The 13415-nt window shown below is 50.9% G+C and overlaps 1 protein-coding gene across 3 annotated transcripts in view; it reads right to left on the bottom strand.

Moving 5' to 3' along the window:
• Positions 1-1070: 1070 nt before the first annotated feature.
• Positions 1071-13415, bottom strand: part of ADCY8 (adenylate cyclase 8) — a 215351-nt gene continuing 203006 nt past the window's right edge. For all 3 annotated transcript variants that reach the window (XM_017661201.3, XM_017661200.3, XM_017661198.3), the window contains 4 exons: positions 11114-11260; positions 5805-5897; positions 4289-4403; positions 1071-1589 (listed from right to left, as the gene is read on the bottom strand). In XM_017661201.3, the coding sequence (XP_017516690.1) occupies positions 1102-1589; positions 4289-4403; positions 5805-5897; positions 11114-11260 (843 nt within the window). In that variant the 3' untranslated portion in view covers positions 1071-1101. The remainder of the gene's footprint in view (positions 1590-4288; positions 4404-5804; positions 5898-11113; positions 11261-13415) is intronic.

A 13415-nucleotide genomic window follows, 5' to 3' on the forward strand; every position in this document is an offset into this window, starting at 1 on the left:
GAGGCCTCCAAGTTCAAGGTGGAAGGAGGTTCAGTCCCCAGATCATAGCACTGAAGGCCCCCTGCCATACACCCAGTAGGATGTGAATGAAGGATACATTTTGTGTTGTGTTTCAGCCACCAAGGGTGGGAGTTATCTGTTATAGCAGCCAGCTTCTATTGAGCAATATAGTCTTGTCCTAACTCTACAATTAACTACATGATCTTGGGAATACCCTTTGATTTTCTGAGCTTCCTCATCTCTGTGGTGGAGAAGAGCTTAGGGCGCAGTCTTCCCAGGAAACGACCTGCCTACAGCAGAAGCTTAACCACCCAGGGACTTCCTAACTGCTCCTCCAACAGACCCTGTGGGCTTCGTCCCTCCTCAGGGCTGCTGCGCGTGGTGTTCCTTCAGCGTGGGTCGCTCCTCCCTGAGATTGCTTCTTTCTCTTCATTTAGGGCTAATCTTCAGCATCATGTCCTCAATGAAGCCTTCCTTGTAGACTCCAGTTACATCACATCCCTGACCTCCAGTTCTTTGTACCAATTGTCCTACGCAACTTTCTTTATTGCATCTCCCCCATCTGAAACTAGATTATTTATGGATTGGTTTATAGGAATGATATCTCTACTGTCATCTGAATGTTAGCTCTGTGAGAGCAAGATTTCCACCAGGATTTCTCGGGAGCCCAGGAAAACAGGCACATTGTAGGTGCTCAACTCGGTGGCAGAGTGAGTGCACAGGTGTCATGAGGATTGCACGGGGCATTATCTAAAGAGTTTGTACCTGGCCTGGCATGTGATAAGCACCCAACAAATGGCAGTCACTGATTATTCCATTGTACTGAGTCTCTGTTTCCGCGTCCCTCTTTCAGACTCGTTTGTGAGCCTCTCAAGGTCAGGGGCTGGGTCTTATTCATCTTTGCTTTCCCATGAACCTTGTGCACAGGAGATGATCACTAAATGTTTGTGATTGAAGGGAAATTCAAGTCATGTCTTTGATCTAGTGCTTCCAACAACCAACGAAACTAGCCTTGTTCTAAAAAAAATTAAACCTTTTTATTAGTATATTTATTTTATATATAAAAGAAATACAAAAAAAAGAAACCCAAAGGAAATGCTTTTATGGCAAATCGGACTTGTCGGGTCCCTCGGCCTGGGCCCCCGGCTCCGGCCCGCTGGGTGTCAGCAAAGTCCGGCGGCCGTAGTGGCCCTTGATGATCCCCGTGCTGCTGTCCTCGTTGAGCAGCCGCTTCTGCCTCTGCCTGCTGAGGGACTGAACAAGGCCCAGGACGACGGCAGCCAAGGAGTACTGCCCGGGCAGTCTTCTGGGGGGCAGGATGAATGGGTTCGGCTGGACTCTTCCCAGGAGAAAGTACGTTTTGATTTTTCCTTCCTGTTCACTGATGCCCTTCACGTAGATCTCGCCTCGGTAGTCAAAGGCAAAGCCCTGGTCCTTCAGGATGAGATAGGTCTCCTCGGGGACCTGGATCCGGCCGCTGACCCCTGTGCTGTCCATTCGACTTGCCAGGTTCACGGTTTTGCCCCAAATGTCATACTGTGGTTTCTTAGCGCCGATGACACCAGCTACCACCGAGCCGTGGCTGATGCCTGCGGGGGAACCAGAGGAACAAGAGATGAGAGAGGGCGCACATCACAGAGGCGGCTGCACCCCGGCCTGGGGCAGTGATCGTGAAGGGTGCGGTCTCTGCAGATAAACCACAGGCGTATCCTCAGTCACCTGTGAGATGTGTGACCTGGGTTGGTTACCTAAACCTCCAAGGACCTCACTTTTCAATCCCTAAAGTAGAAATAATAAAACAGGATGAAACGAGGTAATACGAGTAAAGCTATGGGATTAGCACCTGACAAGCGGTGAGTGCTCCAGAGAAAACGGCTCTAATTCCAACATGGATGTGGGGACATTTCTCAGCCCATAGGACAGACAGAGCTCTGGGCCAGGAGCCCTGCAGGTACGGCCTCCGGGGCTCACGCAGACCTTCCCTCTCTGTCGTACTCCAGGTCTTGAGCACCGTTTCCCTGGTCCGCGGCAACAGGACCTCCTGCTGGCCTCCCTGTTCCCCTGTCCTCTGCAGACCCTCCACTGCTTCCGGGTGGGTGGCTTTTTCTGATGACATCTGATCAGGGCATAGGCCACTGCAATGCCTGCCAGCTGCTTCTACCTGTCGGATAAAGCCTCTGCCCCTCAGAGTCACAGTCAAGGGCACTGAGACCTGCCTCTTGCCTCATTCGCCAGCCTCGTTTGCCACCACCCTCTCCCTTACCTTTGCACTGTATCCATACGGATTTGCTGGGCTCCCCACAACCCCAGTCCATTCCCACCTTTGTGCCTCTGTTCCCTCTTTCTGACTTGAACTATGATCCCCTCCCCATCCCTTAGCTTCCTGGGCAAATGCTTTTTAAGACAGTTTGCATGCCTCCTCCTTTATGAGGCATAGATTTCTTTTCTAGGAATAATAGCATGTTACCAAACATGTTAGTGGGCATGTAGGTCTCCTCCTAATAGGCTAGAATTCTTATTCATTCTGCAGACATCGAGTAGGCACCTGCTGTGTACTAGCATCATTAGAGGAGCTGGAGAAATGGTAGGAAAGGAGAGACATAACCCTGGCCCTTGGGGAACTTACTTTCTACTGGGGAGAGGCAGGAAAAAAACACTAAAAGTGTGATATCATAACAGCAGATGATAAAGGCTATAAAGGAAAACCAATCAGGTTAAAGGGGTAGGGAAATATGGGAGGGGGACATTTTGGGAGTGCAGGGGTTAGGAAAGGCCTTTCAGGGCAGAGAACTGAAGAAAGTGATGGCTTGAGCCATGCAGATACGTGGGTGAGGGCAGAGGGGAGAGCAAGGCCCGTAAGCACACATGTACGTGTACGATAGAGCTGTGAACTCAGACAAACACACACTGCAGAATGCACAGGAATCACAGTGACGAGTATCTTTCTGGAATTTTGTGGAGCACTCATAGCATTATTCCACCTGATGCTCATACACAAGGCAGGCAGGGGGCTGGTAATATAATGCCTACTTTACACTTGAGGAAACTGATGCTTGGATCCCTTACATGACTTGCTAAACATCATAGGACTGGTTGCAGCAGACCCAAAACAAACTGAGATGCCCAGTCCAGCTGGGAAAATAATTTTCTGACCTCTGAACCATGCTAGCTGTATAATATATCACCCCACCGATGCTCTGGCCCCACTGGCATCTCCTGAATTTATGTAGACTCCACCTCTATCAGTGTTAAAAGTTCTACTTTTTATTCTTCATTCAATGGTGTAGTCAATGATTTCAGAAACGATGTGTAGAGTCCATGGAGGATGTTGAAATTCCCCTCCATAGATCAAAAACATACAATATAACTTATTTTATTCCAATCAACAAAGGCACATAGCGTTCCTTAGATCTGGCAAGTCAGATATTAGTATTTCTTGCCCTTTTTTCTTGAAAGCTGCTAAAAGAACCAAATGAAGTAAAATGGTGTACCAGTGAGAGGATATCTAAAACGTGAAGACTGCCTCAGCAAAACCTGTTTTAGACTTCACCCTGGGACCAGAATGTCACTGGCCTCAGTCAGGAAATCCTGGAGCTTCTGCCAGAGGGACGCTGGCTGTGTGACCCTAAGTGATCACTCCCCTTCTCTGGGCCTGAGTTTACCATCTGTACCGTGAGAATATGGACTAGAACAGGGGCTTTCAGACTGTGCACTCGGAGGCCCCGAGGCTCGGCAGAGATCCTAATGACAGGGGATTATGACCCATATGCTATGATCGGTGTGTTGCACAAGGGTGTCCCTGAGCTCACAGCAAGGGTGAGCAGCGTGGCCAAGCGAAGAGCTAGAAGGCTCTCTGCCTATCCCTGCTCAGCACAGTGTCTGACAACCCCGGCAGTGGAAGCCTGCTTCTTCTGCCTGAAGGCATTATCCAGAACCGGGACCGCCAGCCTCGATCTGTAGCGAGATGACTGACTCGTCAGCCACCTCTCTGAGCCTGGCCTTGCGTGCGGGTGGTGCTGGACAAAAAGCTGGAGGACGGCAGCTATGGCCTGGCATTGGCTTGTATTGCTGCACATGGCCAGCAGCCTTCCCTGGCTTCCAGCCCTGTGAGTGAGAGGAAGCCCAGACCAGCCCGAGCTGACCCTGTCCCTGTCCACGTGAAGGTCACACCACGCCTGCTGCATTTGGTAGGAAAGAGCTGGCCGGGCTGGATGCCCAGGAGTATCTGAGGGGCAAGGCCGGCCAGCTGGGTGGTGCCCCACTCGCCACGCCTTCCCCAGCCACTCACCGATCCGGAGTTCGAAATTGTTGAAGGAATGCTTGTTGATCTCCTGTATGCTTTCAGTCAGGGCGAGAGAGAAGTCGGCCAGGGCGCACAGATGTTCCCACTTGTCCTCACATTCCTGGGGCGAAGGCGAGAAGAAGTCATGCCATGTGGCAAACACGGACATTTCCACAGCAGGAGCCTGCCCAGCGGCCTAACCCCACCCGCGTGTCACCAGTGTCCCAGGAAAGTGGGAGAGCAGGAGATTTGCTTAAACGAGTCTGACAAATGTGGCTCACATATTCCTTTCTTCACATCCATGCCTGTCTAATCAGGCCGATACATCACCAATTCCCAGCTATGCTCACTAGGGGGTGTGCGTGCATGCATGCGTGCATGCGTGCATCTGAGTGTGTGTGGGGGGGTCCCTTTTCCAGTCTAGTGTTCATGTCTATTTCCTTTGAAGTACCCAGAGTGTCTTTTTAAGGGGTGCTCCACAAAGTTGCTCACGGAACTCCTGAGGAAGACGTGGAGTAGCTTCTGTGCTTCTCCGAGCCTCGCTGCCCTCATCTCTACAATGGGAATAAACACACCCGCCCTGCCTCCTACAGGCTTGAATGAGATCCTGTCTGTGAAAGAATGACTTTGTACCCCTGTGGGGCAGAGGCTGACAAATGGTTTCAGGAAAGGGCCACACAGCAAATATTTTAGGCTTTGTGGGGCATCTGCTTGTCATGACTACTCAGCATTGCCATTTTAACTGGAAAGGAGCCATATGCAAAGTATAAAGGAATGGGTGTGGCTGTGTTCCAATGGACTCTGATTTCCACAAACAGATGGTGGGCCAGACTGGGCACACGGGCTGTGCTTAGTGGACGCCAGCCACAGAGTGCCATGCACGTGCACCCAGTCACTAGCAGGGGGTTCTTCCCAGATAGTTGCTTTTGCAATATTTTTAGGTTTTTAGTTGGAAAGCGAGCAAAGGAAGGATGTAAAGAAGGAAAGAGGATTCCCTCTCCCTGTAACGTGGTTCGTGTCCATGCAACATTAATGGAGGGTCTGCTCAGGGCAAGGCTTTGGAGGGGAGCAGGGTGCTACCTCAGGTGATTTGGCCACTAACCCTGAAAAGCAGATGTAGTGCTCCCACTTAACACGAGCTTGTGGCACGCAGCCGACACGCAGAAGAGCAGGAGCTCTCCCGATGACCACACGCTGCTTTTGGAGGGGAAGACAAAAGTGAGGCTACGAACACAGGCCAGTTATCAGGGGTCGAGTAATGTCCACAACCATATCATAACCAAGGTCTTTTTTCAGCCTGATTTTGCTCATCAAGTGAATAGTGTGGTTTAGGACAGGCCCAGAAGTTTCTCAATCGTAAAGAGGCATGGTTTCACCCAGTAGACCCTGCTGGCATCGGGAGCAAATGTGTATTACACAACTAGAAATCCAGTTTGTCAGACTTTCTCCCTCAGTCCCCGAGCCCCACTGCCTTCAGTGGCCCCAGCCGTAGGTTGTGGCTGCGTCTGCAGAGCTCCTTTACCTGTTTTTCAGGTGACAGGCCTGACACCGCCATGTACGTGCTGCCGATGGTCTTAATCTTTTCAATGTCTTGAAACCGGTCTTCGCTGAGCAGCTAAAACAGATCCAGGCAATGGTGTGGGGCTGGGGCTCCCCAAAACAGGCCCCTGGTTCACACAGAGGATCTACCTCTGACGGGCTTAGCATCTTTCAGCAAACTACTTTCCTCTGAGAATCAGGCATCTGGCAGCCAATATCTATTAACTGAGCACCTGCTAAGCACCAGGCACCCGGATGGTGTGACCAGATATTCTTTAAGGGGCAGATCTGTTTCTACGAATTTTTGAAATAAACAAATCTGTTACATTAGTTTAAAGAAGAAATCATAAATGTTCCCCAGTCCATCAACAAATCTTTTTGGCTTTACCTTCAACATGTATTTGGAATCTTAGCCCTCCCCTACCAGCACCCTGGTCTACGCCACCATGTGTGTATACCTGGTTATGGTGTTGCAATGACCTACCTTTCCTTGCCCCTCAAATATCATCTGTGTGGGGTGCTGCTGACACGCCATTCAAACCTGAATAGAGATCTCATCTCCACATTCGCGTATTATCTTCCTTCCCTGTTTTATCTTCTCTCTGGAGCATTTATTCCTGATTTTGCTAATCTGTTTTCATCCGTCCCACTGGAATGTAAAATTCCTGGTGGCAGGCATTTTTGCCTGTCATGTTTCCTACTCAGCACCTAGAGAGAGCCTCGCATATAGTAGGGAGGAACAAAGGGTTGAGTGGAAGAATCCTTGACGTTTGCTCCATCCTTACTGGAGGGTGGACTTTAATGCCAAGGAAGAGAAACACCGGTCTCTTATTTAGCAACTGTGGTTATAGAGCTCTAAGGCCGTCCCTTCTTCTTCCCAGAAGGTGCCCAGGTCCTAGTCCTGGAACCACAGCAAAAAAGGACTCTACAGATGTCCTTGAGTTGGGGAAATTATCTGGGTAGGCTTGACATAATTACAAGGGCCCTTGTAAGTGAAAGAAGGCAGAGACTTAGAGGAGATGTGATGGCAGAAAGCAATGTGATTGCTGGTTTTAAAGGCAGAGGAAGGGGCCACAAGCCGAGGACTGCAGGTAGCCTTTAGAAGCTGGAAAAGGCAAAGAAATGGACTTTCACTGGGAGCCCCAGAAGGAACACAGCCCTGTTGACACCTTGACTTAGTCTTGTGAGACCCAGTTTGGGCTTCTGACCTCCAAACTGCAAGACGATAAATTTTTGCTGTTCCAAGCCACTAACTTGGTGGTAATCTGTTGTGGCCGCTGTAGTAAATTTCTGCAGCAACTATTCACTGAGCTTGTACTGTTTCTGATACGCGGGCCCAGCCATCACAGAGCTAGCCATCCAGGCAGTGGCATCAGATGCTAAATAAATAATCATGCAAAACACACCCTACTTCAATTTCAGTAAAAATTTATGACGGACACATACAGGGCATAGGAATGAGGAGAGTGGCCCGTTGGGATAAAATCTGGAGGATCTGGGGAGACTCCCCTGCATCAGTGATTCCCGATTTCATTTCTCAAGGGTGAGGAGGGGTTTCCCCGTGGCGGGTGAATGAGTGTGCGTGTGTGTCCGGAGGCTGGGGTGGGGGAAGGGCCAGGAGGAGCGTGACAGAGCAGACACTATGCCTGAGGCTCGGAGGCTGGGGAGGGTGCGCGGCAGGTCCACAGAATTAAGAGGCCTGCTGCTGTTTTCTCATCTGAAACACGTCCTGCACACACCACTCTTCTCTGCACTCGTCTGCTTCCTTTTGTTGTGACTTCTCCAAGCATTGTCTCTGCTTACTGCCTCCAATTTCCTCTTCCCTGACCTTTCCTAAACCCACTGCAGAGTGGCTCGCCACCCCACTGAGACTGCTCTCGTCTAGGCCACCAGTGAGTCCCCATGGCCCGTCCACTGGCCAGGCCTTGGGCCTCGCCTGGCGCAGGCCCTCGGCAGCATCGGACCCAGCTGCCCGGGACACCTGTCCACCAGCAGTTTTACTTCTACTTCACTGGCACCATGAGTCCCCTTTGCTCCTCCTTTCTCATCTTCTCTCACAATGTGGGTGGCCCCAGGGCTCAGGCCTGGACCTCTTGGCCCCCTGAACTCACTGCCTCGCCATCTCACGTTGTCTCAAGGCTTTGACACAATGTCTTTGCTGGAGACACTCACATGTATGTGACCTCCCCTGACCTTCAGACTTGGCGGCACAGTCACTAAATGACATCCCCATTACAGGTCCAACAGGCATCTCCAAAGCTATGCCCTTGGCCCTCTCTACTCACTGGCTGTCATGATGCATGGGGTCTCCACTTCTCCAGCTGTTGTGGATAACAACCTTATCACTCACATCTAATCTGCCATCTGGCCCCACTCTAAAAGGTGTCTAGATTCTGCCTCCGTCTCTGCACACGTCCTGCATCCGTGAAGCCAGCCCCGAATGGAGGAGGTAGGTTCGAAACTCAGCCTCCTTGGCTTCCAGTACAGACGCTCACCTCTTGTTTTCCTGGGTTGGCGGGTATTCAGAGGCAACTTCTTGCTCTCCAACTCCTTGCCTCTCTAAGATTGTAACATCCTCAGGCACTAGGCCATAGGGGTCGGGGGGCAGACAGATGGGTCAGACCAAGAGGATGGGGTGCACTTTCTATCCACTTCTTGCTACAGGCCTCCTCTCAAAATTAATAAGGAGCTAAGAAAACTTGAAAAAAATTCCAGCTAGAGAGAAACTCTTCTGGGAACCATGGAAAATACAGGTGCTGCTGTGATTCACTCTGGTGTGTGTGTGCATGTGCACGCGTGCGCGCGCGCGCGCGCGCGTGTGTGTGTGTGTGTGTGTGTGTGTGTGTGTGTGTGTGTGTGCTGCTTGATCCACAGCTGAGGCAGCCTTTTTTCACGAGTTTTATTTTTTGGGTTTAAGTGAAGCCCCTGTTCTGCCCTGGCTGAGATTCTGCAAACCACACCCCCGGCAGAGAGTGGCTGGAGCAGCCCCCACGTCCACGTCCTCAGCCTGGGGTCATGGTTGATACTTGCTGTCACACACGCTAAGCAGCTTGGGTTTCCTTAGCTCAGAGATCTCGCCATGCCTCCGGTGGCCCACCTCCCTCCCTCTGCCTCCCTACAAGGGCACTGCCCCAGCTTCCTGCGGGAGGGGGATCTCTTTCCTCCTCTCTGCTCTTGGAGCTACTTGGCTGAGGGCCAGTTTCAGAGCTGCCTCCTCAGAAGTCCATTAGGAGGCAGCGAGAGGCTTCATTATTTCATTTAACCTCCATGCAGCAGATTCATCCACTATATAGCTAAAGGCGCCTGGGGGCATAATGCGGTTCCTCATTAGCCCCTTTATTAAATCGCTGGTCCACTTGGAGTCCCAAGATGTGGAGGACCCATCGGCCTTCCCCGAGGAGGAGGTGGTGGGGTGAGGCCCCGGCACGGCTGCTGCAGACCCAGCACTGCGGCCTGTGCTCTGCGCAGTGGGCAGTCTTCCTCTGAGCCGAGAACGGACTTCCCGTGCTCCTTGGGTCCTGTGCCATGATGCGGGCAGGAAGAGAGCGTCGCTACTAAAGCAGCACCTGGGCGCCTGGCTGGGGATAAGCCAGGGCAGAGTCTGGAAGGCTCTCCCGATACAAAGAAAAGGCTTGTCCGGGAGACCCAGGGACCCGGGGGGAAGCTGCATTGCTTAGAGCTGCCGAGCTGGGGGAGGGCTTCCCCTGCTATTTTCTCTTCCCTCATCCTCTTCTACTTCCTCCCCTTTCTGCCTCCTTCTCCCCATCTCCTCGTCCTGGTCTAAGCTGCCGGCCTGGCTCTCAGCCTCTCCAACTTTCCTCTGCAAACACCCAACTCTACCTCTAGGGGTGCTGTCTGGTTTTGGAAGCCTCCGGGGCGTGTACAGTTGAGGCCCTGAGATGTGAATTTAGCATAAATTTATTTATTACAATTTAAAACATGCTAGTGAGCACTTCTTTGGGGAGAGCAGGGTGCGGCATAGCTGGTGGGCCTGACAGCTTGTAAGCGGCGAGATGACGGGCCAGGTGGCGTGCAGCTGGAGCTAAGGCTGGACAGGGTGCAGGGACACTTTAAATGCAAAGCCTCAGGTGACCTCGAGGAGTTCACAAAGTGGAGCCATTGATGGATTTTTAGATTTTAAAGGGATGTGACAAAATACTGCTGCTTTTGGTGGTTGCTGATGGTGAAATGCAGGAGGGAGGGCAGTTAGGAGATGGTTGTTGTCATCCAGGTGAGAAATACTGTGACCAGAAGTGAAACAAACGCAGCAGCACTGGTGAGAAGGGGCAGCCTGGGAGCCAGTAAGAAGAGGCCCACAGGACTCAGCGGCCAGGCGCAATGTGGGGGCTCAGGGCGATGGCATGTTCAAGGTGGTACAGCTATGCTGTTGGTGGCCCACCCACATCTCCTTTTGGGGCCATGCCGCAAAATTGGCTGTTGACAGCACACTGCTGGACTGTTCTCAGAGAAGAGCCCTGAGCCAATGGGAGCCTCCTAGCCAGAAATGCCTGGGAGGTCATACCCCCCCATGGGGGAGGCCCACAGCCAATGGCTCACCAGCACGGCACACAGAAGCCTGGCCCCCTTGTGTCACGTTGAAACAACTCTGGGGTACCACTTATGTCCCTGAGCTCTGTGGGAGACCAGAAGGAGGAGGCTAGCCTTAGCTGAGCCCCCAGCACTGTGTGGCTTCTTCCCTAGCATTTTCTCAATTAACTGCTTCTTCTGCTCTCCAGCTCAGGTAAATGGATAGATGCTGGGTTCTACTGCAAGTTGAGGGTGGGGAGAAGGCCCACTCCTGCCAAGTCCACTGATGTAAATACAGCAAAGCATTAGTATTTCCCCCCATGTATGTGTTCTTTAGACTCATGGAGCCTAAAGGAAGTACTATCTGGAGTATGTTTATTTCATGTTTTGGGTCCCAGTGCTAATAATAACTGATGGCTTTCTGTGGCACTTTGAGCAGATGGAGAAATGCCTCCATCAGTGCCCAGTCCCTGCAGTGCCAGTGCCTGAGAGCTGTGGAATCCAAGCAAGCCCTGGCTTTGCCATGTGGTAGCTGTTTGCTATTGGGTTAAATGACCTCACCTCTCTGAGGCTTAAGTTCTTGATCCCCCAAATGAAGAAACAATAGCATTTATCTCATGTGATAATTGTGATAATTAAGTTAGAGAACACACGTCTGCATTTATAATGCAGCCTGGAATTCTGTTAAGTGAAAAAGGTGGTTATTGCTCCAAAGAACAACATAATGCCCATCTGTGACTGTCAGTTTCTGGGGCTTCTGTTTACCTCATCAAAGTCAGCAATGATCTCATTCAGCAGGCGCAGGCATTCCACTCCTTGGTTGTTCATTTCAGTCTGAGAGTAAAAGTCTGCAAACCCGGGGATGGAGGCAAACATCACCCCAACAGCGTCATAGGATTGGGAATACAGTTCCTGGAAAGAGAGACATACAGGGGGAGCCAAAGACAGTCATCAGAGGTGAGGTTCTGCAGGGACACTCCCTGTGCGCAGGGACACGCAGAGAGGACAGAGGACAGGGTCTCTGCCTGACACCATCCGGGCAACTCTGTAACCATGGCACCGTCACTACGTGGATTGGGACCATTGCAAGTCCTGGTCTGCAGCCTCAGCGGGCCCAGAGTTACAACTGCCATCCTCTCCTTGGTCAGCCGCTGCTTCTGCTGTCATTGATCGGAGTCCAAACCTTCTCCACTCCTGACCTTCACTCTCCACTCGATTCCTCTTGGTATATGACCCTGTCTCTTACTTCATTGGGAAAACAGGCTGTTGGCAAGTCACTGACCTCTGTCCCAATACTCACACACATGTCTACAGTCGTATGAATTGTCATCTCTTTTACTCAGCTCCAGACAATACACTTTTCCTTCTGCTGAAGGTCAACACATCTACCCGATCTCTTGACTCCCTTCCAATTTCCTCAGTAGCTTCTTCCCACAGTGATCTTTTCTGTCTTATTTCTCTCTCTTCTCCTACTCCTCACCTCAAAGTGTTTCCTAGAAGGAAAAGTACAATGGGCCCTGGATAACATACTTGTGGCTACCAGCCAGTTTCTCTTCATCTTCATCCAAACTTCTCAAACTAGTTTTCTCCACTGTAGGTTCCCACTCTCTCAAATTCATTCACATGTCAGGCTGGGATGAAATGACTCCAGGACGGCCAGCTGGCCAGCCACTGTGGAAAACTCCTACACCAACATCAGTTCTCATGTTCCTGGACACCTCTGCAGATCGGTGTAGTTATCGCTTCCAAGAACCATGAGTCTCTTGAGTTCTGATGCTTCACGAGCTAGTTTCCTTATGCCGGGGCCCTTCAAGGATGCCTTTTTTGGCTTATGTTCCACCTTATATGTTGGTGATTGCTATGGTTCTATCCTCAACCTACTGCATGGTTTACATATTGCCCTGGCATCTCACTCACTCAGCCTTTCAGCAGCGTCCATGTGTTCCAATCTCTCAACGCCTATGTCCAAGCTGGTTCTTCTTTTTGGGTTTGAGCCTCCATGTCTCATACTGTATCTCCCTCACACCCCTCAGATCATAAATACCGCACCTGAATGCACTTTCTCTCCACCTACATCTGCTCCCGCTCCTTCATTCTCTGACTCTTGGTGGCACCAATGCTTGGTGGCACCAGTGTTGCCAAGTCACCCAAGTTAGAGACACTCAGGGTCATCTTTGCTTCCTTCTTCCCCATCATGTCCAGATTTGACAAATTTCCAAGTCTTGCTAAGTTTCTCTCTGTCTCCTAAATATTTTTTTCTAACCCTCCTACCATTGCTGTTTATTGGGCCCTCCCTGTTTTCCTCCTTGTCCACTAACGTGACAGCCTCCCACAGGCTTCCCTGAACTCCATTCTTGTCCCATTCAAACATGGAAGCCAGAGTGACATTTTAAAGATACTATATTGACCATGCCTTTCCCATTCTTAAAACCCTCCAATGACCCACCATTGCCCTCAGGATAAAACTCAGACACAGGAGCAAGACATATATTCATATATTCATGCCCTACACCCCACCTGTCTCTTCGGCCTGCCTCATTGCCTGCAATCCTCTGTGTTGGACCTTGTGTTTTAGACACACTGAAGCATTTGTACTTCTGTGCCCACACTGTAGTGGATGCTGTAGGTGTCCTAGGGAAAGACTCCCAAGGCCCAGCTGTCAGCCTCACCTTTCTTTGCGTGGAATTTTTCTCCGGCCACTAGAGGGCACTCTGCCATTGGGAGCAGAAGGCAGAAGGCTCCAGGAAACTAATGCCCCCTCAGGAGCCCCAATGAACTAATTGCTGATGGGAACTGGGACATAGCCCTCAGCTCCTCCACCCCTTGGGCCAGATAACTTTGAGGTATGTTTGCTACACCATTTCCTTGAATTCCCAGTAGGAATAAACTCCAGCGGCCGCAGAGGTAACAGGTCTGATAATGACTCATTTCCTTTCCCTTCTCTGCCTGCCTTATCACCCTCCCGCCTACCCAGGTTTCCTGGGACCACCTCCAAGTAAATTACTTGTGCTCAAATCCTTGTCTCTAGGTATGCTTCTAGAAGAAGCCAAATGAGGACACACATACT

This window comes from Manis javanica, chromosome 2, assembly GCF_040802235.1.
Source record: "Manis javanica isolate MJ-LG chromosome 2, MJ_LKY, whole genome shotgun sequence".
Classification (NCBI taxonomy): domain Eukaryota; kingdom Metazoa; phylum Chordata; class Mammalia; order Pholidota; family Manidae; genus Manis; species Manis javanica.